The 25682-nt window shown below is 47.5% G+C and overlaps 1 protein-coding gene and 1 pseudogene across 2 annotated transcripts; one reads left to right on the top strand and one right to left on the bottom strand.

Moving 5' to 3' along the window:
• On the top strand, positions 1–22948 carry TEX26 (testis expressed 26). 2 transcript variants are annotated; one of them, XR_005652649.1, is made up of 7 exons: positions 1–430; positions 3986–4067; positions 8944–9106; positions 10149–10302; positions 15800–15976; positions 17504–17637; positions 22674–22948. XR_005652649.1 is itself a non-coding variant. In XM_039862241.1 (6 exons), exons 1-6 carry the CDS (start codon positions 370–372, stop codon positions 17581–17583), a joined length of 717 nt encoding a protein of 238 aa, XP_039718175.1. In that variant the 5' UTR covers positions 1–369; the 3' UTR covers positions 17584–17692. The 2 variants fall into 2 exon arrangements, 1 of the variants encoding a protein (XP_039718175.1); XM_039862241.1 differs by lacking the exon at positions 22674–22948 and having other exon boundaries at positions 17504–17692.
• Positions 22949–24959: 2011 nt separating this feature from the next.
• Positions 24960–25079, bottom strand: LOC120603143 (uncharacterized; annotated as a pseudogene).
• Positions 25080–25682: the final 603 nt, after the last annotated feature.

Below are 25682 nucleotides of genomic sequence, written 5' to 3'. Positions count from 1 at the left end.
GTGACAACTTGGCCCTCATTCGCTTAAGCTGAACGTCAGAACGGATGAGAAGCTGCGGTTGAACATCTGACAGCGTCACTTTCTCTTCCGTCTCCTCCTCTTTGGTTCGTTCCTCTCCCCAAATACACGAGACAAAGCTCAGGAAAGCTTTTTGCGAACCAGCGGGCCCTAGAAAGCAAGGGATCCATCCATCTTTCTAGGCGCGCACCTTCTCGCTCTCAGCACCTGCACCTGGTCCCCTGCGCCGCGGAGGCTGAGCCTGGAGCCTCTGAGAACGCGCTGCGTCTCCATGGCGACGCGTCACAAAGCGGCGGCGGCCGCAGCGCCCAGTCCGGTGGCGCGAGGCCCCCACTGCCCGTCGAGGCAAGAATGGCTCAGCCTGGGCACGAGGATGAGCGCCCCTCGCAGTGCGGCCCCCGGATCCGGCCAGGTAAGCTTTTGAGGGTGGGGGCGGGAGGGGTCCCCCCTGCAGGTGGGGTGCGCCTGGGGCTTCAGCGGTGTCTGCCGCTGCCCCGCGGTGGCGCTCCGTTTAGGGGGTTAAGGGGAGACTGAGTGGGGCGTTCAGAACCTCGCCGGTTCCCAGCGCCTCGCGCTGCTTTCCGCCAGCCCCCTCCCAGAATGCCCTGGCACTTTTACACACCCCATGCGATGCTCCTTGCTCGGCAGGGAGGAGGCAGGAAAAAGGAGGGGCTAGCGCCTTTCCAGAAGAATAAAAGCAGAAACAAAGAAGGAAGAGGGGAGAAGCTGGAGACAGCAGACCCCCGAAGGCGTCCTGGTCCCCTGGGAAACAGCTCAGGAAGTGGGGAGGTGCAGACCGCAGGGACACAGCCCCCAAGGGGATCCACAGAGGCGGTGTTCCCCACCACCCACACACACACTCATGGCTGTAGCAGAGGCTGGGAGCAGCCTTGAGCTGTCCCTTGTTAACCTTTGCTGATTTTTCTTTCAAAGTGCTTTTGTATTTTAACAGACTAGTGCTTGAAGTACGACTTTTGCATGCAAATGTGGCAGGTTTCCTAACTCAGCTGTCGATGTCGGTGGAGTGAGATCCACTCGAGCTGCGATGCTAGCGGCTCCATGACTGTGTGGCCAGCTCTGTCCCGGCCTCTCCCGCAGCCTTCTAGCTGGAGGATTGTGGTTCTGCGGTGGCTACGGAGGAGTTGGGATGGTTCCACCGCAAATTCCCCAGAATTGTAGTCCCACGAGAATGAATGAAACGTGTTCTCCATTCCATTCACCCCTTTGTCAATTAAGGAAAGGACATGAAAATGCTTAATGAGTATGAGAAATAGGTAAAACCCCCAGTTTCTATATGGTGGCAGGGCAATAAGGGGGGGGAGCATCTGCTGGGTGCCCCCACTGCACTCCTTCCGGGCTGCTGCCTCTCTTTCCAGCCCCCCGTCTCATCTCCCTCTTCTTGTCGAGAAGTGCCGGAGTCCTCCGGGATTGATCCTTCTCTGTTTGCATCCCCTGTGCGAGTGGCCGCGCCTGTCACAGGGCTTCAGTTCTACGTGAAGGGGGCTCTCGTCTGTGCCATTAGTTGGGATGTTCTTTCTATTTTCAGAGCATGATAGTCGACCGTCTGCCAGATCGGCCTGGATGTCACAGAAGGGCCCCAAACTCAACATGCCCAGAACCACCCTCCTGCCCTCCTCGTCTTCGCCAGCTCAGTTAGGAGGGTCCCCGCTGCTCAGAGTAGGCACCCCAATGTGACTGATTCTGCTCCAAATGTGCCCTCCCTCTTCGCCTCTCCAAAACATGCCTCCTAACATCCAGTCTGGGGCCTCGCGCAGCCACTCTGTGCTGCTCCATCCTCCCTTCCGGAGTGGGCCCGCTGTGTCACTGCCCGGCTTTGTCCCCAGACAAGGATGAGGCTGATGATGGCGGTGTGGGCCAAGTGCTATTGAACTATGGCTATATGCTGGGCTCCGAAGGGCTGTGTTGGTTCTAGGACTGCCATAGATTACCACGACTGGTGGCTTCAACAGCAGAGATGCATTCTCTCGCATTCTGGAGGCAGGCTCTACGTGTTGGCGGACTGTGCCCCCTATCGGTGTCTCTAGGGGACAACCCCTCCTTGCCTCTTCCAGCCTCTCTGGTGGCCACCAGGTCCTTCGGAGGTTCTAGTCAGGTTAAATGACGGCTTCTTTGAGGAGCAGCCCCGCCTCACACTTCCCCCCACTTCCTTGTCCACACTTGACACCCTCTTAACCGAAGGCATTTAATTCTGCTGCGGGAATAAAATGCCTGAAAGCATTAAGTGACTCCCATGAGAGCAGGAATCTCAAAGGATGATGTCATTTCTTCTCCAGTGGGGCCAGAGCACGGGCACCAGGAGCCCGTGTGAGTGTGCCATGCAGGGTTCGGGGGAGGGGGACTTTGACCGCTGTGAAGGCACCAGGTAAACAGCCACAGGTGAGCAGATCCAGCTGCACGGCTGGACCCAAGGGCCTGTCCAGTGAAACACAAGCCCTGGTCGGGAGAGATGGGGAGGCAAAAGGTAAAAAGTACGCACATGGCCAAAACTAAACGTCTGCTCGGGGCTCTGTACGCTTGGCGTTGGCCTGCAGATTTGAAGACTATTTGTGAAATCAAAAATGTATTTGAGAAAGAGACTCGACAGCCATTGTCTTCAGGACACATGAATGGGGGCAGACGCAGGCAACAAATGAGATGTGGCTACAGCGTCCCACAGGGGAGGCCACGGACCCCGGACGGCGGTTTATTCAAACATTAAGGGGCTCATTTTGACCAAGTTCTAGAGAAATGTAAAAGACAACGGGTCACTAACCGTCCAGAGGTGAAGATTTAGAGGAGGTCCAAATTGAACTTAAAATATATACTCTTGAGAAATTAGGTGCTGCGGGGTGGACAGTGGGGGTTAGGGCGATGACTTCTGTGGTTAGCAGAGGGGGAGCCACTCTGACTGTGACGCTAGTGGTCCGTCTTCAGTCCTCGTCCCTCTGGACCCGGCCAGCGTCTGCCATGGCGATGCCTCCCTCCCCCCGGAAAGGCGTTCTTCCTCTGGCTCGGGGGGGTCCATCCCCGCCTGGTCTTCCTCTCACCTCACCAACTGCTCTTCTCAGCCCCTTCCCTGGCTTCTCCTGTCTCCCCAACCTCTCATTGGTGTGCCCAGGTGTGCCCAGGTGTGCCCAGGTGTGCCCCAGGTGTGCTCAGGTGTGCCCCAGGTTATCATCCCCTCTAACTATGCTCCTTCCTTTATTGATCCCACCCACTCTCACAGTTTTAAACAACACACACCGCAGAATCTCGTACAGTCCTTGGAGAATGAATTAGAGCGCCCGAGATGAGCTGGGGAGGGGGGGGTCCCATACGACACGGCTAAATGCAGAAGCAAAGGACCCTCTGTGTAAGATGAGCCCATTTTTGTAGAACAGAATGGTGAGAACTAAACCCCCATAGGTCAACATAGTTATGCACGTGCATACAGATCTGTATATGATTCTATCAGTAGCTACAAAAGTCTGGAAAGGAACAGGCACACTGGTTAACATGGGCTAGTGGGAGGAGGGCTGGGGAGGAGGGGGATGATGAGCAGGGAGAAGAAGGAGCAAGGATATGGTGTCTCAGCTGAAACCCGACGTGCAAGCTCTGAGCCCCCTGTGCACAATCTTTTCGTGTGTTTACAGGTATGTCGAATGTAGGAGAAGCTGGTCTCTAAATCAGAAAGAGTGAACCTCTTAAGACGGTAGCATTTTTTTACATAGCGCTTGAACTCTTTAAATAGCGTGTATGAATTCTGAAGAAAAACAATAGACTTAGTTTACTATAGGGGGAAACCCAGATAATTAAATTGAGCGTCACTTCCCAGCAGAGGCCACGAGTAGCTCTTTATTCCTCTGGACTCAAAATTACTATTCCAAATGCTTTTCTCTCGCAAAAACGATTTTAATGATCAAAACGACATCTGATCAGAGTATGCCAGTTTGACCCATTTGAAACTGCTTTATTGTACTTTCGACAGGTGACACCCGCTGGGACTCCTATGCCACCACCACGAAGACGGCATTCCCGCCCAAGGCAGGCACCGTGCCGCCTTTAACTCGGTACAGCCCTCCTCGAATCGGACTGACATGCACACTCTGTAATTTGTCCCCTGGTGCCCTGTTACGTAGAATTCTAAACAATTAGAAAGAGTAACCCAAGAAGGCTCATGGAACATGCACTCAGGTGGGGCCCATGACACGCATTGTTTTCTGAGCATCAGAGAGAGTCCCCTCCCCCTCCAGCGTCCAAACCTCCTTCCTGCAGGAAAGCTAAGAAAGCAGACACGTGGGTTCTTCCTCGCGTGTCCGCGTGTCACGGTTTACAGCAAAACAATAACTAGGTTGGTGGAGTCGGTCTCCCCGAACCCTGAGTATGAATCGAGTCCCCTACCCGAGCCGTGAAGGCAGGCAGTGGGGGCCGCATGAAGGAACAGATGGTCAGGAGTTGGCGTGTCCGGCCACGTGGGTCCTGGAGGCTGGAAGGAGGCTGCCAGCCCCGGATCCTGAGCTTCACTGCTCTGCTTTGCAAGCGTTGGCTCGCAATGTCTCCAGCTCCACCTGGGTGGCTGGGTGGTGGGGGTTTCTACCCATCAGCTGCTCTTGCAGCTCGTTGGAGGGTGAGGGGTGGGAGGTGGGGGTAAGGGTGGAATGACAGAGCCCGGCATCTCGCGTGGCATCAGCGGTAGGTGGGAAATCAACCCGGAGAAACTTCACTAGGCTGCGTGAACTCCCTGAAGTGTTTCCGATAAAAAGGATCTTTTCACCTTAAAAGTTCAAGCGATCGAGACGTCAGATATGGAGGAGCGGCAGGACCAGGGCCGTGTGGCAGGCAGAGATGGGTTCTGACCTCTGCCCCTGCTCTGACCCGTTACCTCTGCGGCCTTGGGCAGGTAACAAGCCGCCCGGGGCTCATTTTTAAGGTTGGTGCTTTTTCTGAGGCGACGAGCCCAAAGAAGTTCCTCAAAAATTGTTCGTTCGCTGTCCCCCAGCATAATATTTGACAGACTTGCAAAAGGACAGGACTGTAAGACTTCTATTACTGGCTCTCCCTCTGAGTCACACGATGTCCCTTAAGTGGGGGGTTCATTACCTGACAGTAATGGTTCTGCCAGCTTCCCAGACTACGGTAACAGTCGTCTGGAGAGAAAACGTTTGGGACGAAGCCAAAAACAAATGGGTACTAAGGAAGTCCAGGTGAGTGGGCCTCCAATCCACACATTTGTGTTCGCAGAAACGTTTTTATCGTTAATGTACATAGTTGCAAAAGAGAGAACTTACAGCGCATCCTACATATTGACGTTTAAAAATGAAACGACTGGGTCATTCCTTTGAAAACAACCAACCGGGAATCTAAACACCCTAGGAAATCAATACACGTTACTATCCTTCAGAAAAATACACAAGCTCTTCTTTAATAGATCATTTATTTCATTCCTTTTCCTCCTTGAATTCTCATTCCCCCTCTACTTCCTCCATAAGATTTTACCCTGCTGCAATATATTTTATGTTTGAAAGCAATTTATCGATCACTCCATTCTACTTCTCGGCAACTATTTTAGTATATTAATTGAAATTAATTTTTAAACATGTTATGTGACTCTCAGTATTGAGCATCACAGTTATTTGTAGTACACAATTACTCAAAGCAATAACTACATTACACATGTTAATAATTACTAAATGCAAAAATTAACCATTTTGGAACTGCATCTTAATGAGATCAATGGGGCTGTTTTGTTTTCAGTTTATGTATCCAGTTTTGAATGTTTTTGTCTCTAGAATGAGACGGGATTCGGCATTAATTTTTTTTTTTTTTGCTGCTTTTTATTTATTTTTTTTTAATTGCAGAGGTTGGTGTTAAGAAACTTCAAATAAATAAGATGACGTGAATGAAGGGAGTTTTAACGTAGCCTTGTCACTCAATACTCTGAGCTCTTTCTGAGTTATATGCCAAAAATCACGAGGTGACCTTTAATGATTGATTGGCTGGCACCTTGGTTGAGTACTCGTTCAATTTCATTGAAAGCAAATAATTAGATGATTTGTCATCCAGTTATTGAGTTATTTCCTGTCTCGTTTTCTTAGAAGTATCCTGGAAAAGTTCGTCTTACCAAATGCCTCTAAATTCTATCTGTTCCTCTCTTTCTTGGAGGAAGCTCGTTTAATATTATATACTCTAAAAGGACTCAGAAAATGAGAACATTAGTTTTACTAAATGTTTTCCAATATAATTTTTTTTTTGATAAAAGGCTTCTGTCATCACATTCTTTAACTATAGTTTTATCAAAATCTCAGAGCTGAATATTTAACTCACATAATTTAAACCAGGTTTAACTAGTTGGCAAAATCAGTCCTTGTAGTCAAACTAACAAGCGAAATTAGGTTTACTAACTATCGAAATAAAATCTGACCGCACTTCCAGTTCAAAGAACTATTAACGTGCATTTCGAGGAATAGTATGGAAACTACTGATAAATTGTGGAATGCATATTTCAGGGAAGGTAATTAACAGTAGACATGGAAGTATAAAAATATTCAGGTCTGATATGATTAATAATATTCTAGTCATAAAAATAATGCAATGAAATGTATAGCTAAATAGGTAAGTTATCTGTTAAGTGAGGAGTATGATTTAAAAAAATCTGATGTTTCTTAATTAAACGTGTTCTCGTGGGTGGAGACCTTTGGTGCTTGACTGTAGGGAATGCTTAAATCATAATCATGTATAAAAATCAGAAACAATTTCATCGATTTCTTTAGACGCCAGATCAAACATTTATTCTGCGTTTAAGGAAAGAGAAAATTACATATGGTGAAAATTAATTGGTCTGGCAAGCCGGCACATACTGTCATGTATTATTAATATTTGACAACACAATGTGAAGACTGGCTGTATTGGGGTAAATATTTCATAATAAAATCAGGTTAAAAAATAAGATATAAATAACTCATTGAATGACGAATAGAAAATTCGAAGAAAAAAAAATCACAAGATTTTTAGGTACCAGTTTTACCCAGTGAGTCTTTAAATCTGGTGGCTTCAGAAAAGATGGCAGTTACACTGGAAAGAATCACCACCGCCACCCTGTCCTGCTCCATCTCCTCAGACATGCTTTTGTTTCCAGCTAAAGATGTATCTTAGAGACTGTTTTTTAAAGCGGAAAAAAAAAAAATGCTTACCTTTAAATGTGTAGGGGGAAAGAGACATTTTAAGCATGCTATACTCTCTGCTCTCCTCTGAGAGGCTCCTCCCTAAAGAGGGATGAGCATTTTATAATCATTAGGAGATGGAAAAGCAGACGTCACTCTCGGCCATGCCACTGCAGCGTGGCTGAGCTCAGAACACTCCTCATGTACCATGACACTCTGGTTCTGGCACCGCCCTGCACGCACTCAGAAACCCTCACGAGACCGAGGCCGGTGGCTGGCTTTGGATGACAAGGAGACCGCCCTGGAATCTAGGACAAAGGTTTCCTCCACGGGGCGCCTCTCGGGTCGGAGGCGTAGACCCCGGGTGTACGAGGTGTCATGTGCCTTCTTAAGAAACGTGGTGTCGTCGGGGAGTGGGGAAGGGCTGTGGGAAAGGGAGGACCCGCCACCGTGCAGGCTTGCTCTCGGGCAGGTGCCCGCTGGCAGAGGACCCTCGGAGATGGACATCGACGCCTCTAAAGCTCCCCATGCTCTGTCCCCCTTGAGGAATCTTTGTGTACCTTTGATCACTTCCCCTGGATAGAGGACCACGGTCCTGCCTGACCCCACACATCTGGGTGACCAAGTCAAACGGTCCACCATCCAGATGTGTCCTGCTTCCCAGATGTTTGGTTTCGTACAGAAATAACCGGAATCTAACCCAGCCTTCCTTAAAAAAATAAAAAAGTCAATATGAAATATTTGAGATACACACAGTGAAACTCCAGCTGTCACCCAGCTTCCATCATCAAGGACACATAGACACTTTTTATGTGTTCCTTCCTCACGGCCTGGCCACTGGATAATGTTGAAGCAACTGTCTATCATTTCAATTCTAAGTATTTTTCATGTATCTCTAAAAGTCCTTATGTATCTATATGGACTCTTTAAAAATATATAACAATGCCATTATCTCACCTAAAAAAAAAATCCTTAATAACAAATATAGCCAATCAGAGATCAAGTTTCCCCAACTGTCTCATTTTTTTTTTAAAAAAAAACACAGTTGGATGGAAATTAATTCCATTTGGTTATTACATTTCTTGTCTCATGCAATCTATACGTCTCCTTCCCTTGTTTTTTTTTGAGAATTCCTTTGTTGAAGAACAGATTATCGTTCTGGATTTTTCTGATTTCATCCCCATTGTGCCATTTAAAATATTCCCCATTTCATGTAGGTCCTGTAATCTGATACCCCAAAGTCTTCTTCAGATTCAGGTTGGGTATTTTGGCAAAAATATTTAACGGGTGATGTTGAATATGTCCATCCAGAGCACGTGAAACCTGGTGGCCCCTCTTTCTAAGCTGTCAATGGAAACTGACTGGATGCATTATTTCACCGAGGACTTGCAAACCAGTGACACTCTAATTCTTAATTCATTCCTTTTAATAACTGGAAGACGTTTCTAGAGAGAAAGTCGTCTTCACCACCTGGGTGGTCATATTGCAGTACTGTTCATGCAGGAGAATACTCAGCTCTTTAAAAAATGCATTTGAAAATTAGTGAAGTTCAGATTTCTATTCCTTTAAATGTCATTTTTAGAGCCTCCCATACTTTTGTTAAGAGCTGTCCTAAGATTCAGGGTTGCTTCTTTTCAGGGAAATCTGGAGATTAAATGATCCTGGCATCAAGTCTTAAAGTAGTTAATTTTTTTAAAAAACACAACAGGTAAAATTGACGTGTGTGTATCATTGTGAGACTTAGCATTTAATCTCTTAATCTAATTTCTGGTCTCTCTCCTTATAGTCCAAAAAGTACCAGAAGATTAGGGTACACCTATTTCCTGAATGACCCTATTTTCAATCAGACACATTACAATGACGAGTTCACTTGGAAATCGTATCCTAAAGATCTGATCAAAGCCAGGACTTCGAGAACAGTTGGGAGCCACAAGTCTCATATCAGTCAAGTAAGATAATATCTACCTATCTCCTCAATTTAACATTGTATTGATGATCCACGACCGAGAGTTCGAATACACCCCAAAGATCCTTCATCACCTACAGTTATGGTTCTTCTAAGGCTCTTTTTGCCCACCTTCTCACGCTTATTGCTAACTAATTCCCCCCCAACCCCTCAGTTTAAAACGATTTTCAGTTGAAGTACAATTGAAATAGAGAAATTATGAGAGAGAGAAGGGGTTGGAGGGGGAGCCTGGAGATTCCGAGACTGGAAAGGTAAATTTGGGACAGCGAGTGCCACCTAACTGTTTGCAGATTGTCACCACAAAGGCAAACTGAGAACTCTCTCAGTCCGTGGAGGAAGGAAGCAGGGTGAAGAGGGAGTTTTGTTCTTAAACAGGAGACACACAGGGAGGCTTGGGTCCCGACAGCAACTGCCCAGGACAGAGGGAGAAATGGAGGCTTCAGGAGCAGTTGGGGCGATGCGCTGGACGGGGCCAGACGCAGCGGGCTCCAGGGGACCAGGCGGGGCAGGGCGCTGCTGGGTGGCCTCGTGGTGGCCGATGAAGGGTCTCTTCCTGGGCTTCAATTTTCTCAGGAAAACAGGAAGCAGGAGGGAAGAGAGAGGGAAGATGAGAAAAGGCAGTGGAGGTTTCAAGTTTGTCATCACAAAATCTCTTCGAGGCAGAGCGGGGAGAGGGCCTGGGGCTCCCGGCGGGGTGCGCGTGCGGCCAGAGTGACAACTCACAGAAGTCACAGACTGACGATGTCTGGGTGGAGGCACAATGCTTTGCTCTATGCGATCACATTTTCTTTCACTGACAGGAAGTAAAGGAAGGGACGAAGGGCCTGTGTTGCAGCTGGGGAACTGTTGGCTTCGTGGACAGGCTCCTGCGCACAGGGCGTCTGCAGGGTGGCGTCCGGGTGTAAAGGGCTGAGAAGGATCTGTGCGTGCGGGCACGCTCACAGGCGCACACGCGGGCACGCGCGGTCTTCATTCCAGCAGGGGAAGCCGTCGCCTCTTCTCCAATGTCACGTTTGTGTCGACAGGACCTCCTCCACTGGACGCTACCTCCGGGTCACGAGGTGTCACAGAGGATCTACCTCCTTCGGAAAAGTGCCGCTGCCGTGGACGAGGTCAGGAAGGCCTTGGCGAACCAGTTTATCTCCCACACGAAGCAGGACTTTGTGGACAGAGCCGAAGGTGAGCGAGCCCCTTTCTCTGCCGAGGCGCGACGCGCCGGAGTCACATCGCGGATCTCGCAGTGTCCACGCGGGAAAGGGCAAGTTACCAAGGGAAACGGTCAAGTTATAGAAGGTGCACTTTGCGGGAAAATGCCCCGCAGCGTACGGTAGGACATCTAGCCAAAGGCGAGGAGGGAGGTCATGAAAGGCTTCTTGGGCTGAAGGGCCGGGACCCCTAGCCGAGTGCCGATGAAGGGATCGAGTCCCACGGGCTGTTGCCAATTCTTAACCACTCGGTTACTGCTTTTAAAAATTAAGCCTTCGATGGAGCCCACACGTGCATGGACGAAAACGCAGCTGCCCGCGGTCCCTGCGCCCGCCCCTCCCACTCACTCCCAGCCCCACGTCCCATCCGCGGTCACCCCCAGACCGTTTCTTCTCCATGTTTTAAAATAAGGTGTTTATGCCGCTATTGTTCGATCCGTCAATTTTAGGCGTTACCGCTGACTTCCTCCAGCCATCGCCTCCATGCAATGACTTTCCAAACGTTTGGTCCATTCAATCGCTAGGGTTAGTGTTATGATTATGGCGATATGATATATTATGATTATGTCAACATTTATTGCTGAACCAGCCGGTATTTCAGAATTATATTTTCTCTTACCTTTTGTTTTCTTTTGGGTTTCGTTTCGTTTTGTTTTTACCGGAGTTAATAGTTGATGGTTTCTTCATTTGCTTGGTTTTCTACATGCCTGTGACTTTTTCCAAATACTTTGTCATACTCTAAGATTTTCTTCTGCCACCGTCCATCAGTCTCCCCCAGTTTCGAGGAGTCGCTGGGTAGATTTGCCTCCCGCCTGTGCCACCTGCGCCCTGGGACTTCCTTTTTCACCATTCTGGGTGTTTCTTGGGCCTCCGCCTGCCCCGAATCCCGTTTCCTGAGTCCACATCTTCCTCTGCCTTGTCCCCCACCCTCGTTTTTTCGAAGCGCATCCTCCAGTAGCTTCCTATGAAAGGCGCGTGGGAGGAACACTTCTGCGTGTGCTCCTCGTGATCTGGAAATGTCCTTTCTCCTTCCTTACATGTGTTCGATAGTGTGGCTGTCCTTCTAGGGTGACAGTCACGGTCCCTCGGAAGACGCTCTTTTCACCGACGTCTGGCACCCAGGATTTCTATGTAGAATTCTGATGCCATTTTGATTCCTGGCCCGTTCGTATTTTTTTTTTTTTCTTTCCTGGAAGCTTTTAAAATCAGCTCTTTATTTTTTGACATTGTGACATTTTATAACGTGTGTGATTTTCTTACTTTTTCTCTGCTAGGATCTTTCTCTTCGTACCTTTATTACGTTTATTCGAAACACCGTTAACTTTTTAATATAATTCTTATACTGACTTTTCCATTTCGGCGCTCATGCTTTTCAATTCCAAGCTGTCTTTCTTCTTTCTGATTATTTCTTTTTAATGGCATTCTGTTCTTGTTTTATAGATGTCGTAATTATTACAAATTTGAGGATACTTATGATATAGTTTTCAGTGTTTTCATGTGTTCCTTGCATCGTGTCTGTTTCCTCTGAATGTCTCAAGGGTCAAATGAGATTTTGGTTTTCTGTTCACATCTGCAAGGGGGGTGGAGGCAGATTTTTGATGAAGCTTCCATCTCACTTCTATGGGCTCTTCTTTTAGGAAAGCGGGTTTACCCCAGATATGAAGCTCCAGGGCCCACAACACCGACCAGGGAGGTGCTGGTTGGAGTGGCTGGAGGTCCTGATTACAAACTACATGCAGAGGTGGGGCTTAGTGGCCGGTCCTCGACCTAGGTGGCGAGCTCTCTATATGTTGGGGAACCGCCACCCCCACCCCCACCAATGCCAGTATTTGTCGATCACTTTTTCCAGCGAGGTAAACGTTTGGCTGTTGGCTTTCTGGGAGCAGGACTGGGGGAGGGATGAGCAGATTCTCATAGAAGAACCCTCTCTTTTCCAGTCCAGCCCCTCACTACACCCTTCTACTGTTCCTGGTGTCCCAGAATCCAGAGCTCCTGTGGTTCAGTTTTGAGCTGAATACACACCTCTGGTGAGGAATCGAAAGGCACCCCCCCCCGCCCACACACACACTGCAGACAAACAAACATGAAGGGTCACAGAGGAACATCTGAAAGGCCAGCATCCCTCAAAGATGTCTTTGAGGTTCCGATCAAAGTTGTCCTTTCGACATGGGCAGATCGCCCTGTCCCCATGTGCAGATAAATACCCAAGACCTGTCAAGATGCCCTCGTAAATCTCTTAGCTCCATCTGCTCCTCTCGTGCCCACAGCCACTGCCTCAGTTCAGGCTGCCCCTGTCTCTCCCTTGGATGACCTCTAAGCCAACTCCCTCTTCTGGTGCTGTAACCTCGAGTCCACTGTCCATCCACACTCTGCCATAGCGAGTTTCCCGATGTGCCACTTGACATCACCTGCTAGCTTAAAACGCTTCAGCGACTCCCCGCTGTCCTCAGCATCCCTGTCTAATCTGCTCCCTGCCACCGCCCAGCATCTCCCCTCCGGCCCCCACGCTGTGAGATGAACTGCTCTGCGGCCTCCTGCCTTCACACGCACCTCTGCCTCCCCGTGGAACGCTGCCTCCTACCTTTCCTCCTTTTAGCTCATGTCTGTCCGTAACTTAAGCCTAAAGGTAAAGCTTCATTTCCTCCCAGGGTCTTCTCTGGTCCCCCAACTTTGCGTCCGTGGCCCTCCCGTGTGTTTTTATAGATCCTCTCCATAACTACTTCTGCAGCATTTATCACATAATAAATATCGTAATTATCTTCTTTTGTATCTGTTTCGCTCCTACTTTAAGCTTCTGAAGCACAGGGACCAGGTCGTGCCTGAGTGTCCTCATTATTGAATTAAGGTGAAAGAGTCAGAAGCACTAACGGGTGGTTGGTTCCGCATCCAGGCTTGGAGAACTCAGCCTGGGTGATTGAGAACAGCGGATCGAGATACCAGAACTGGTTCTCACATGGCTGTGGATGATGGGCCGAGGGTCCTAGGGGTTTCGAATCATCCTAGCCGTAGATTTACTTTGGGGTAGGCCTTCCAATGCATGCCATTCCTACGCTTTAAAGGGCCAGTGTCTGTCTTTGGGCCACACGTACTATGGAACATGTCACCATTATCAAGCGGAAAGGAAGCCAGTGGGACCGGAGGCCCCGAAGGGCAGGAATGGCCCCCTGGAGGAGTCTGGGCCTTGAGGGTATGGTCAGCAGTGGGCCAGGTGAGCAATGGTTCACGGTCTTTCTGTCTGTCTATACTCAAGACCCCATGGGGACTTCAGATGTTGGTCCGGTCCCTTTCAAGACCATCTCTCCCTAATAATGCCAACGGAACTCAGGAATGCAGTTTTATAAAAACAATAAAAGCATTCATTGAGAAGAACTGAATTATTTTAAGAATATATCACATAGGCAGTCACTAGGGTGCGGTTCAGAATAATCGCTAATCCGCAGCCATTACGTTCTAAATTTTCTTCTTTCGTTCATTCGTTCATTTAGTAAGTATTTAATGAGGTCTATTACTGTGCCAAGTATTAAGGATCGATGAAAATTTACAACTTAAATTTTATTTTCAAAGGAACGCTGAGCAACTGCTCTGTTTCTAGGTCTTGATCACCACTTACTGTACTTCTCCGCCGGTCCAGCCTGATCCACGCAGACCAAGCCCCTGGACCTTCACAGCCTGTTCCTACCCCACCCCAGCGACGCCTCCCTGCCTGCACTCCTCCCATCCCCAAACCAGACTGCATCTCACGGGTGTCAGGGCCAACCGAGCTGGGTCTGCCTTCTCGTCCTTGCCTTCCTTCCCTTCGTCCGACAGAGCTCATCATACTCTCTCTGGGTTCTGTAGCCTCTGAGTCAGTGCTTCTTAAGTCGATGAGAAACTTGTCCACAATATAAGCACCTGGGTCCCACTTCCGGAGATTCTCAATATCTGGGGTGAGCTTCAGGAGGTATAATTTAGAAACATCAGCCCGGTGTTACAGCTGCAAGATGTCGCATTCCATATGTGTTTGTCCTCCACGTACCTTTCTAGTCACACTCGTCCGAGGTCATCTCAAGGTAGAACGACGATTTAATTATCTTTAAACTTGGCACAGAACACATGCAGGAAGTGAACACATTTGCTTTAGAGTAGTCTCTCTCAGGAATGGGGTTGGGCAGATGCATCAAGTATTTCAATCGGTTTGGCTCTGTAAAGCTGTTCATAATTTACAAACCCAAGTGATGGATGATGCTTGCTACAACAAGGCCAGATGGTCTGCCAAAATATCTAAAGGAAGGTCTTGATTTTGAGCTCTAGAGTTTCCTTCTCTCTGTGACCTTGTCATCTCCTTGGGCAGTTTACAGGTTCATCATCATCACCCACGCCCTCTTGTCCTGAGTCATCTAAATTAAGAGCATGCGGATCTACACAAAGATCATTTTTTAAAAATCACTAATAAAATGCTCTTGGGTGACAGTAGATGACATCACATATTGTTTGATTTACAATGTACATTTGATTTTACTTTGAAAAGACCTAGAATCTGGTGTCCTAGTAATTCACCCTGAGTTTGATGTCATAGTAATTGGCACCGTTCAGACATTGTTCGTGAAATCCGCATTTTCAACATCTTCATCCTGAATAAAGCTGGGGTCATACGATGTGCCTCTGAACCTACACTTCGAAGCAAGAATTAAGGGTAAACCCCGTCTAAGTGAGATGCCCATGACTCTCTCTTCTGTAATCTGGTGGTGCTTGTGGATCCTGGCATCTAGTCAGTACTTAATAAATATTTAATGATTATAAATCTGATGGATTTTTTTTTAGCAGTTATTTCAAAGAAACGATAGAGCTATTATCCACTGGTGACAATGGAGTTACCTAACCCTCCATCGGTAAGGGACAAGCTCTGTGGGGTTCTTCTCCAGGTGATAGGGATGATATGCACTGTCTCACCTAGGTCTGCCAGACACAGCAAATAAAAATACTGAGTGCCCCGTTAAATTTGAATAACAATATATCATAGACGAATAACGAGTACCTACACAATCTTACACTGAAAAATGATTCGCTATTTATCTGAAATTCAAATGGAACTGGTGTCCTATGTTCTATACGGTGACCTGGCCCTATCTAAATTCTCTTGCTCTGCTGCCTGCCCCTGCCCCACGGACGAGGCCAGCTTGCTGGAGTGAGAAGTACCTTCTGTGTCCACAGAGTAGAGCAAACGAGTGCCTTTAACTGACACACGATATATTTAGTAACTGCTTCTAGCCCCTTGAGCATGTACTTCCTGTGCCCGATAAAGCAGAAAATGATTTCTTGGTTGAAATATCCTTAAAAAGTACCCTGACCATACCTCTCGATACAAAAAGAATGGGTTTGGGTGTGATCAATTGGAAGCTACCGCCAGAAGCAAAATGGAATGGAAATATGATGCGATTTAGAAATAGCTTACAGGGAATAAGTGTTTCTTTCGGTTTCTACCCCCTCCCCAGCTCAGAAGATGAAGCAAAGTTCCCAGATGTTTCCGGAATGGAAAAAGGTACTTCCGCACCCCGCAGACACTGAATTTCGACGGAATTACCAAGTTCCAGCTAAAATTCCTGAGTTTCAGGATTTGGGGTTCAAATACAGATGTTCCTCGAGCCTCCCAATGGCTTCTCATGGTCCAGGTGAGTACACCTGTGGCTTTTAAAGCAACTTTGTAGATTCCATTCCTTGCCCCAAGATTCCTCCAGACCTTGATGAGAATCGTGGAGACTGCCAGCGACCCCCATGTGGAATTAAAACGATGCCTCTTTGCGCTTAGCCTCAGACTCAGGCAGTGAGTCTCGGAAGAGAACGGATAGCTCGTGGTGAGAAATGAGTACATCCTCCACCTGGGAGGGGCCAGTGTTGGGATTGGGGGACCCCCATCCTTGCTTATAAAATGAAAGGGGAAGAGATTAGGTGGGGATCAAACTGGTCTTGTCCATTATTCGCTGAAAGTTTATCCACAAGGCGAACCCTCAGATTTAGCACTCATTCTGAGTCATTTTTTTGCCATCGAGACTCCTATTGTTTTCAACAGAAAAGTTTTTGAAAGTTCCGTGACCCAGCCACCTCCAAGCCACAGGCGAAGAGGATAATGGGGTGTCAGTCTGAGATAGCGATTGTTCCCCGACGTGGAGTGGGGACCAAGTAATACTTTAGAGAGAAGTCACAGAATGGAAGCTTAGCATCTTGGAGTTAGAAGGTAGCCAAGAAGTTAACCTGGTCTAGGTCCTCGCGTCACGCGTGAGTCACCTTGTCCCATCCTTGCCAAGGGGTGATATCCTTCCTGCTCAAGCTCTTCAGAGGAGCGCCTCTCCCCAAGATGGTGCCTTCTTTCTTAGATGGTTCAGCTCTTCCTTGCTCGACTTCTGGCCTTGGGCTCTCTTCTTCCCAGAAGTTAACCCGTCTACATCTATCATCCTGTGAAAACCTTAGTATATGCCTTCTAAGTTTCCTCCACTGAAAGCATTTCCGGATTCTACCAACACGCTTCTCAGATGTGGTGTCCAGTCCCCTCCCCAGCTCGGCCCGTCCGTCTGGCCGGTGGTCCTTTGACAGGAGACACCCAGAACCGAAAGCAGTATTTAAGGCGTCCTTAAGGTTTACAAAGACTGGACAAGTTCTCACACCATCTTTACTTTTTTAAGGATAATTCCACAACCATCAGGACCCATGTAAAACGAGCAACAATCAGGATGAGATCTAAGTGATTAGGTTCTGCCTGCCCCCCACACACCCCCATTAGTCTGCACGTGCAGTGATGCTGACAGCCTTCTTCCTAACCGCCCGTCCCAAGACACCTGGGTCCCTGGGGGAGGCCCCGGAGCACACGCAGCCAGGTCTGCCCAGGATGTGACACGAAAGGAGAGGGCCTTTGTTTACGAAGCAGGGAGCGAAGCCTGCCGTCCTGGCCCGCTGACCTGCAGGAGAGCGGGCTCCAGGGAGAACAACTTCTCTGAAAACGGGGATCAGACGCAACCTCTTGGCCATCATCATCTCCAATCCCCACCCCTGCCCCCCGCCCGACAGCAGCGCCCCCTCCCCCAACCCCCTTCCCTTAAAGGCTGCTGCGTGTGTGCCAGGCTGGGCTCACGGGCCGGGCCGTCCTCAACAAATAAGGGCGGGAGTTCTCTGCTCCGAGCCTTTCCTTCCCTTATGTCCCCTAGTCCCTGGGGAGCCCACGAAGAAGCAGACTACGTACCAGAACGATTATGGCAAAGCCCGCCTGGATTCTGTAGGAGCTTGAAGTCACTTCATCCCTCCCGAGTCACAGTGTACCTGCGGAGTGTTTCCCAGGAAGGTAAGACGAGGTCTCGAGTTACGAGGGAATGAATTTACAGGTCACGATACACTGCTTTGGGCCAAGTAGAAATTGTTCCAACTTCCAGCCACTGGAGTCAAATACTCATGAAAAAGAAAAATATTGCCTCAAAAAAAAAAAAATCCATAGTTTTTGTGCAAACCTCAACCCACTGAAAATAATTTTTTTTTCTGAAAACGAGCCCCAGGGACTACATGCCCGCTTTTTAAAAAGAAAAATGCAGCTTCTCATTCATTTTCGACCTCACCTGCCTGCGGCCATGTGGTCCTCGGTTTGACTTTTTCTTACAGTTAATGGGTTTCTCCAGTGGCTGTTCTCACGCTCTCACAGTTTTGTCTTATCTGCTGTCGTCTTTATTCCGTGGTTGGTGGTGCTTCCGTGTGACAGGCTTTAGGATACACGGGAATCTCCATGTAGCACATCCTCGGAGAGCAGGTGCCATTCCCAGGTTCCCAAACATGACAGGGACTTGCCCCCCCCCGGGTTTAGGCTTAGTGGCGGAACCGGCGTGCGGGTAGCTTGGGGACCCCCGGTCAGCCCGAGCGTGCGTAAAGCAGCAACGCAGAGAATAAGAGGCAGACGACAGGAAAGCAGACTCTTCCGACGGCTGCCCGTCCGCACCAGACGCTGGTGACGGCGCCCTGTCACCCCCTCAGCGCTGAGCACGTGCCCCAGTGCAGACGTCTATAAAGTACATCCACGCGCCGCTGAACTAATGCACTGTGGATATTGCAAAACCTACGCCATGTTGAAGGAGGGTTAAAAAGCAAACAGAATAGAGGTTTGTATTTCCCCCTGCGGTGAGTGCACCATCTTCTGCAACCACCTGTGCTCTAGGCTACGTGGGGATCTCTGCCTGGTTTTGTGCCCCGTGGTCAGGCTCGATGAGCTCAGAACTGCCTCCAGCTCCTCGGTAGCATCCCCCCCCACTGCTCTGCATGTCCATCTCCGTCCCCAGCCACCATCGGAAGAGCCCGCTCCTCTGAAATCCTTGCTGAAAGGCTTTTTCATTCTTGGATCTCCTGCCCCACACAAGACTGAAACTGTGCTGGGGATAAGAGGAAGTGTATGTGTGTGTGTGTGTGTGTGCCTGTGTGCATGTGTGTGCATGCATGTGTGTGAGTGCGTGCACACACATGTGTGCAGGTGTGTGCACATGTGTGCATGTGTGTGTATGTATGCATGTGTGCGTGTGTGTGTGTTGGGAGAAAGAAGTGTCTTCCGCCTTCAGACTGAGGGCCGATGCCCCAAAGGTACCTGATGGAGCTCAAACGCTGGGTCTCAAGGAGCCTCTAGCCGCAGGTGTCGCAGAGCGAATGTCACGCCTCGCTCTGAGGCAGAAGCAAGAGTCTGTGTTTCCCACTCGGCGCTTCACTGCTCTTAACAGATGCTTCTGGGCCAGTGTGACAACCCAGGACACTGAGGGTTCCTTGAGGTCTGCTGCTCAGATCTCCCAGGAGGCAGAGCAGAAGGGTGCGGGGCCCAAGCCTGCTCTCCACGCCTCTCCCGGCCTTGGATCCCATAGGAAGCGACACCTGCGTGTCACGCCCGCCTTTCTCCCTCCTGGAGCCACGTCTGGTTGACCCGTAGACTGAGTATTTCTGTCCTTGGGAAGCAGACGCTCCCATCCGCCCGGGGCTCACACATGGATGGAGCCGTCCCTTCTCTGCGGGCCCGGGAACCACGCCAGCTGCCGGGGCCTCTGTCTCTTGTCTGCGTGTCGTTCTCAGTTGGAGCCTTAGCAGTGCCCCCCAAGAGCGAGCTAAGGACCCTCAGAGTGCTCCCACTCAGTAGCTCCCTCCTCGATGCCCCGGTAACCTGATCCTTCACAGGGACACTGTCCTCCAGTTGGGCTTTCTTCCCAGACAGTTGAGACGTGGCCTGTGACCTGACAAGGTAGCTTTGGGGCAAGTCTAACCTTTGGTTCCTTCTTAGCTTGCCTGCTCCCCAGTCCCCTAGACAGCCCGGGACTGGCGCCCCATAGTTTTGGCCGTTCGTGGTGACGTGGGTCCTGCAGCCTCTGCTTCCAGTGGATTCTAGTTTTTCCTCCTTCGCTTTGCTTTGGAATGGCCACTCACCGAGGCCAGCTGTCTGGAAGTAACAAGCAAATGGGAGGCTCCCTTGGGATTCTTACACCTGGAACTTCTTGTCATTTGCCTCTGTCCAGGGCGACACTAATGCTTTTTGCTGGCGAGACCTCAGCAGAGCTCGCTTGTCTCAGGGCTGAGCGCGTGTGCCAAAGAGCGGAAACCAGGCAGGTGTGTTAGGCTGAATTCTTAGCCTCTCTGCCTAAGTCGTCGGGATGACCCCTCTCAGACAGCCCAGGAGCCCGGGACCAGGTAGATAGTGAGAGAGGGGAAGGGGAAGGGCCAGCGTCATGGCCCACGTCAGGGGGAGGGGGTGCTGGGAGGTGGCAGGGTGACGTGGGACACCGAGAACACACAAAATAAAGGCAGGAGGAGCCGCCGAAGCCGACTCTTTGCTTCCGCTGGCTCCATGGCTGTTTGGTGTTGAGTTTCTGTACTTAAAACTCGAGGAAAAGGAACGAGATGGCTGTGGTGGCCTTTCTCTCTTCACGGTTATTTCACTCTTCCAGGGGTTCAGGCCACACGACAGCCCACCCTTTGGGCCTCTGTAATGTCAACGCATCATCTCTATAGCCCCCTCCCCCAAAAGATAAAATCAACTGAAATCTGCTTCTCAGAATTTTTCAGCTATGGCTCCCTCCCATCTCTTCCCCCCATGAAAACTCCCATGAATATATGGCTATTCAAAGGGTGTGTCTTCCTAGGGCGTAATTCAGTATTGTTAAGAATGCATTTATTCGCTCGCTGGATCAGCTTCCTCCATTGATTGAATACCGATGATGTTCACGCGATACAAAGATACATGAAAAACAAATCCTCCCTCTCGGGGCACTGGGAGTCGGGGTGGGAGACGGTGCACAGTTACGATGTCATAAGCTCCGTCAGCCTGTAAGGGGCACTCCCAACCCTGCACGTTGCTGGCGGGCTGCCTGGAGGAGGCCTCCTTTAAGCATCACAGGTGAATCGACATGACAAGGGATGCAGGATCATTGCTAAGCAGGGGACCTAAATCACGGGGACCTAGCTCTGCATACATAATACATATGGGTAGCGTGTGGATTACAGCTGGTGACCTTTTTGAACAGTTATTTCAATTGAGATTAAATTTGACGCAGAATCATCTTTTTTATTAATTCATGCCAAACTTGAGTCATCTTGATACCAAAGATAAACAAAGTCATTTGATACCAAAGATAAACAAAGATGTTTATCTTTGGTATCAAAAAAAATTTTTTTTTTTTTTTGCTTATCTTAAACTTAACTCTTTGGCATAAGATAAAAAAAAAAGATAGAGACGTTTCAGGCTGAAAATTAAAACAGCTGACGATAGCGAATGTTGATGACACAGAGTGGATGTTGCTGGTAGCTATAGGACAGTGCACTCACTCTGGGAACAGATCTGGCAGTTTCTTACGAAGTTAAATGTTTACTTAGTCCATGACCCAGAAATTCTAGGTATTTACTCAAGAGGAAAAAAAAAATGCATACACACAAAAGGTCTTGTGCAAAAATACTTATAACCATTGTATTCTTAAGAGCCCCAAACTGGATACGGCCCAGACCTCCACCAACAGGAGAATGGAGAAGCTGTGGCATATCCACATAATGAAATACTGCTAGACAATAAAGAGGAATGAATTATCGATATATTCAACAAAATGTACGACCCTCAAAAACAGTATGCTGAGCAAAAGAAGCCAGACACAAATAATACATCTTGTATGATTTCTTTGGTTCAAAGGTATGTAACATGCAGACCTTGTCCATCTTGGGGTAGGAGGCACAGACTGGGGAGGGGTGTGGCAGGGCTTTCTGACGCTGTACCATCACATGGCTGTGTGTTACACACGTGTGGGTGTCGACCATCGAATTGCACACACAGGAAGATCAGTACATTTCACTTTGTGAAAAGTGTGCCTCGACCAAAAAATGCCGGGGCCGAAGAAGGCGTGGTTCAAAATTGCATGGGAGAGCATAAAAACAAGCAAGTGCGAACAGACGGAGAGTCAAAGGGGAACACGCGCACACACACACACACACACACATACACGCAAGCGCGCACGCACACACACACCCGGGCTGCAGACCTCGGCGGGCGTGTGTAACACTGGCCGTGAAATCTTGTTATCATCTTGTTATCATCTGCTTTCTTCCTCCTCTCGGTTCTGTTCTTTGGCTGCACAGGTGACACTTGCTAGATGTGACCCACATTTCACAGCCTTGCTCTATACGATTTTAAAAATAAATGGTTAGGATTAGGGACGCAGAGATGTTCAGAACCAAGCAAGATTCTTTCATCTTCCAGACGAGGCCGTGGGGGCCGGGTTGTCGAAGGGCCTCGTCATGGCCAGTCACCAAAACCGGCAGAGCCTACCCTAGTTGGCGGGCAGGTAGTAGCCCTGGGTTCTAGAGAACTTTTGGAGTAATGTCTCTGTTATTTGTTTCTTACGTGTTACTGTGTGCGCAGTAATAAAAGAACAGGCTATACGGTGATTGGGTGTCTTTATGGATCTGGCTCCGTCTGGGGGCCTCACATACGACATGCTTAATCCACTCCCACACCTGGGCAAGGTAAGCCCTATCACCGGCATTCAAAGACGAGGAAAGGAAGAAATGGAGAGGTCAAATGACTTGCTAATACTTGGCCGGCACAGAATCCAAACCTAAATCTGTCTCATTCTAAACTCCGTGCTCTCTCTGTGAAGATTTGCTGATCCCTTGAATGTTAAATTTGCTCTTTTTAATCAATAGTGACACGGCTGTGCCTTTTTAGCTATTAGACCTACTACCCATTGGTTATTTCGATCTCATCAAATTCGTGTATGGAGTACTATTATCGGATATTTGCCTCCTTCCTAGAATTTCTTTAGCACTTAAATAGTTAAATGGAAATTTTCATCCTGTTTTTTTTTTTTTTATAATTTTCAGACACAAATTCTTGATTGCTTTATTCACTCTTGCTATTACGTCGACAAAGGGACAGAATGAAAAAGGAAAATAGTCCAAAGGAAGAAAATCTGAAAATCAACTAAAGGACGTCCCGGGCCATTTTACCAAAATTCAAGGAAAAATAATATCCAGATTGTTCCAAATATGATATTCATGACTTTGTGTGATTTTGCTTTCTTTTTAAACAATAAAATCATTTAAGACTATAAATCCCTACTCTACCTGTCTCCCTCCGCCCCCAACAAAGCTTTAACTGTATCCAGGGGATTTTGATTTAAAGTTTTTCCTAGTCTCTTTTGGATTCTTAATTTGTGATTTCAATTTTGATTTCCTTTTTGAACCAGGAATTTCCCAATAATTAGAGGATTATAAAAACCTTTTTATTATTGACTTCCAGTTTGTAAGTTTAAAAAAAAATCTCTGCTTTGGGAAATTTAAACAAAGTTTTCTTTATGCCAAGTATATAATTAATTTGTGTATTGTATGAATACAAGAAGAAAAATATGTCGTTTTTTGTATTTTTCAAATCCGTTATATCTTTGCTTTAATTATATACTTGAACTGTTGAATTCTGAAAGAATATTAAAAACATCCCACAGTGAAATGTTTTCATCGATGCCTCTGCGTATTTCTGGGTTTTTTTGCTTTATCTATATGGCTTTGTTGTTTATCTATTAATGTTTATGACTTACACACAGCTTATTCATTGATTAACTTACCTGATTCCGTTTTTCCTCTTTAATAATGCTTTCGGCTTTGAATCACCTTTTCATTGATATTAATATCGCCATTCATGCTGAGTTTTATTTTTTTTTCCTTTGTATTTTCTTAGCATATGCTTGCCTTCCCTTAATTTCCCGTCTTTCTTTGTAACTTTGTTTTGGTGCGTTTCTAAAAACACTTCGTGCCTGGGTTTTATGTCATAACTAATATGAGGGTCTTTGTCTTTTGAGAGGAGAATTCGGTTCATAGTAATCGCGATGCTCGACGCGCTTGCTTTTATGATTTCCATATTTTTTGTTTGCTATTCTTTGCTGTCCTTTTTAGCTTGACTTTGCCCCATCTTCATTTCTTTATTGCACTGTTAATTTTTAAAAGAGACCGTTTTCCGTGATCCTCGTCGTGTTTGTTTAATCACACATGGTCATTACTAAATTTGGATTTCTCGACTAACACGTAAAAATCGCATGATCCCTCTGCTCCTAGTCCGTGTGCTCCACAAGTCATTCTATCCCCACTCACTGGCAGGAGACATTTTACTTTCCTGTTCTGCATGGTACGTCCCGCTCCATCCCCTGCATGCGTGCACGCACCCATACTCACACGTGCACGCACGCTTCCTTGCTGAGATAGTGGGCAATTTTTGCTTCAAGCTTTTTTAGGGATTTCCTTATAATTTCCTTGTTTAAGACGTAGTCTAAATTCCCAGTCACATCGTCAAGATCCTCCATTTATTTGATTATCACTCTTTCTGGCATGCTCTCGTTTTCCCAGATTCTGAGGTTTGCTTTCTGTTTGTTTATTTAGTTACAACAGTTTCTACGTGTTTCCCCAGATGGGTCACAAGGGTTGCACTGCATCGAATCCTTGCTTGCCCCCAAAAGGTCAGTCTTTCGCATTAGAGTGTACCTTGTCTGGGTATAGAATTATTAGAACTTACTCCTATTTTCTCAGTCGTCCAGTATCATCCCACTGTCTGCTGGATTAGCATATAATTTATAAGTCAGATTCAATTACCATCATGTGATCTGGGTTTTTCCTGGAAGTTTTTGAGATTGTCTCTTTGCCCTTGGGGCATTTCTGTAATATTTCGAGGCTGTGTTCCATTTCATTTTGAATCGTCAAGTTCAGAAATGTTTTATTTCACCTTTTTATTATTGTTACTTTTCTCCTCCATGCTACTCTCCGAGATATGTTTTCTCCTGAGGGTAATAATATTTGCATCGGAGGTCTCTTGGATCTGTCCCTCGAGTCTTTCATCTTCTATCCTTTTGTTGACAGTTTCTTGTTTTTAATGTTCTTGACTTCTGTCGTTTGAAATGTCTTCACTCTGCTCACTCGGAATATCAGTTTGGTTCTTAGCAGTGACTGTTCCGTTTACCACATTTTAAAATCCGGGCACCACATTTTATTTTAGTTTTAATTTAATTTAATTTTATTATTTTTATTATTTTTTTTCAGGTGAGGCGACCCTTGGTTGACCTCACAGATTGCAAGGACCTTGTCAGCTTACAATCCCTTATTTTTTAATTTTTTTATTTTTTATGCCTACAGCAACCTGGTCTTCCTAGGTGGTCTCCCATCCAAGTACTAACCAGGCCCGACCCTGCTTAGCTTTCGAGATCAGACGGGATCTGGCCTGTTCAGTGTGGCATGGCCGTAGTAGACTAGTTTTAATTTTAGAAAGTCTTCTTTTCCTTATGTTTTGTCGAACTTATCCTTTACCTTCTTCATTGACTCTGCCATTGATTCCTGATGGCACGGACTCTCATTCTAGATTCTGTGTTCCAGAATATTCAATACGGTTTTGCTGATTCGAGTTGTGGCTCGCTCATGGGCATGGTTTGATTTTAGGCAAATCTTTCTCTTTGAACTAACTGTGCTAGCGAAGCTTTGTCCGGGGCTGGAGATCTCAGCCACCGCAGAAATGTCACAGACACGTCTTAGGCTTTTCGTCTACCTACAGAAGGAGCTAGCCTCACATGCTGGAGGTCCCCGATGAGTTCCCCGACCTCCTCAATGAGTTTTTAAAACATTTTATATGTTAAAGTCCACTCTTTGTGCTGTAATGTTCTATGGCTTTTGACAAAAGCACAGTGTCACATCTACCATTACAGCATCATAGAGAACAGTTTCACCGCCCTGAAATATGCCCCCTGCTTCACCTGGTCAACAGCCCCCCCACCTCCCCACTCCCCGCTGCCCCCAAATCTCCCAACACTACTTTGGAGATTGTTTTGATGTTTTAAAGGGCAGGACAGCAATAAA

This window comes from Pteropus medius, unplaced genomic scaffold, assembly GCF_902729225.1.
Source record: "Pteropus medius unplaced genomic scaffold, Ma_sr-lr_union100, whole genome shotgun sequence".
NCBI lineage: Eukaryota > Metazoa > Chordata > Mammalia > Chiroptera > Pteropodidae > Pteropus > Pteropus medius.
The sequence above is the reverse complement of the archived record's forward strand: the minus strand, read 5'-3'. Positions and strand labels throughout refer to the sequence as shown.

Excerpts from the sequence above, each read along its gene's own strand:
- TEX26 (XM_039862241.1), top strand. The coding sequence starts at position 370 with ATGGCTCAGCCTGGGCACGAGGATGAGCGCCCCTCGCAGTGCGGCCCC. Across the intron at positions 431-3,985 it reads CGGCCCCCGGATCCGGCCAG|GTGACACCCGCTGGGACTCC; the intron begins GTAAGCTTTTGA and ends TACTTTCGACAG. Across the intron at positions 10,303-15,799 it reads CTTTGTGGACAGAGCCGAAG|CTCAGAAGATGAAGCAAAGT; the intron begins GTGAGCGAGCCC and ends CCCCCTCCCCAG.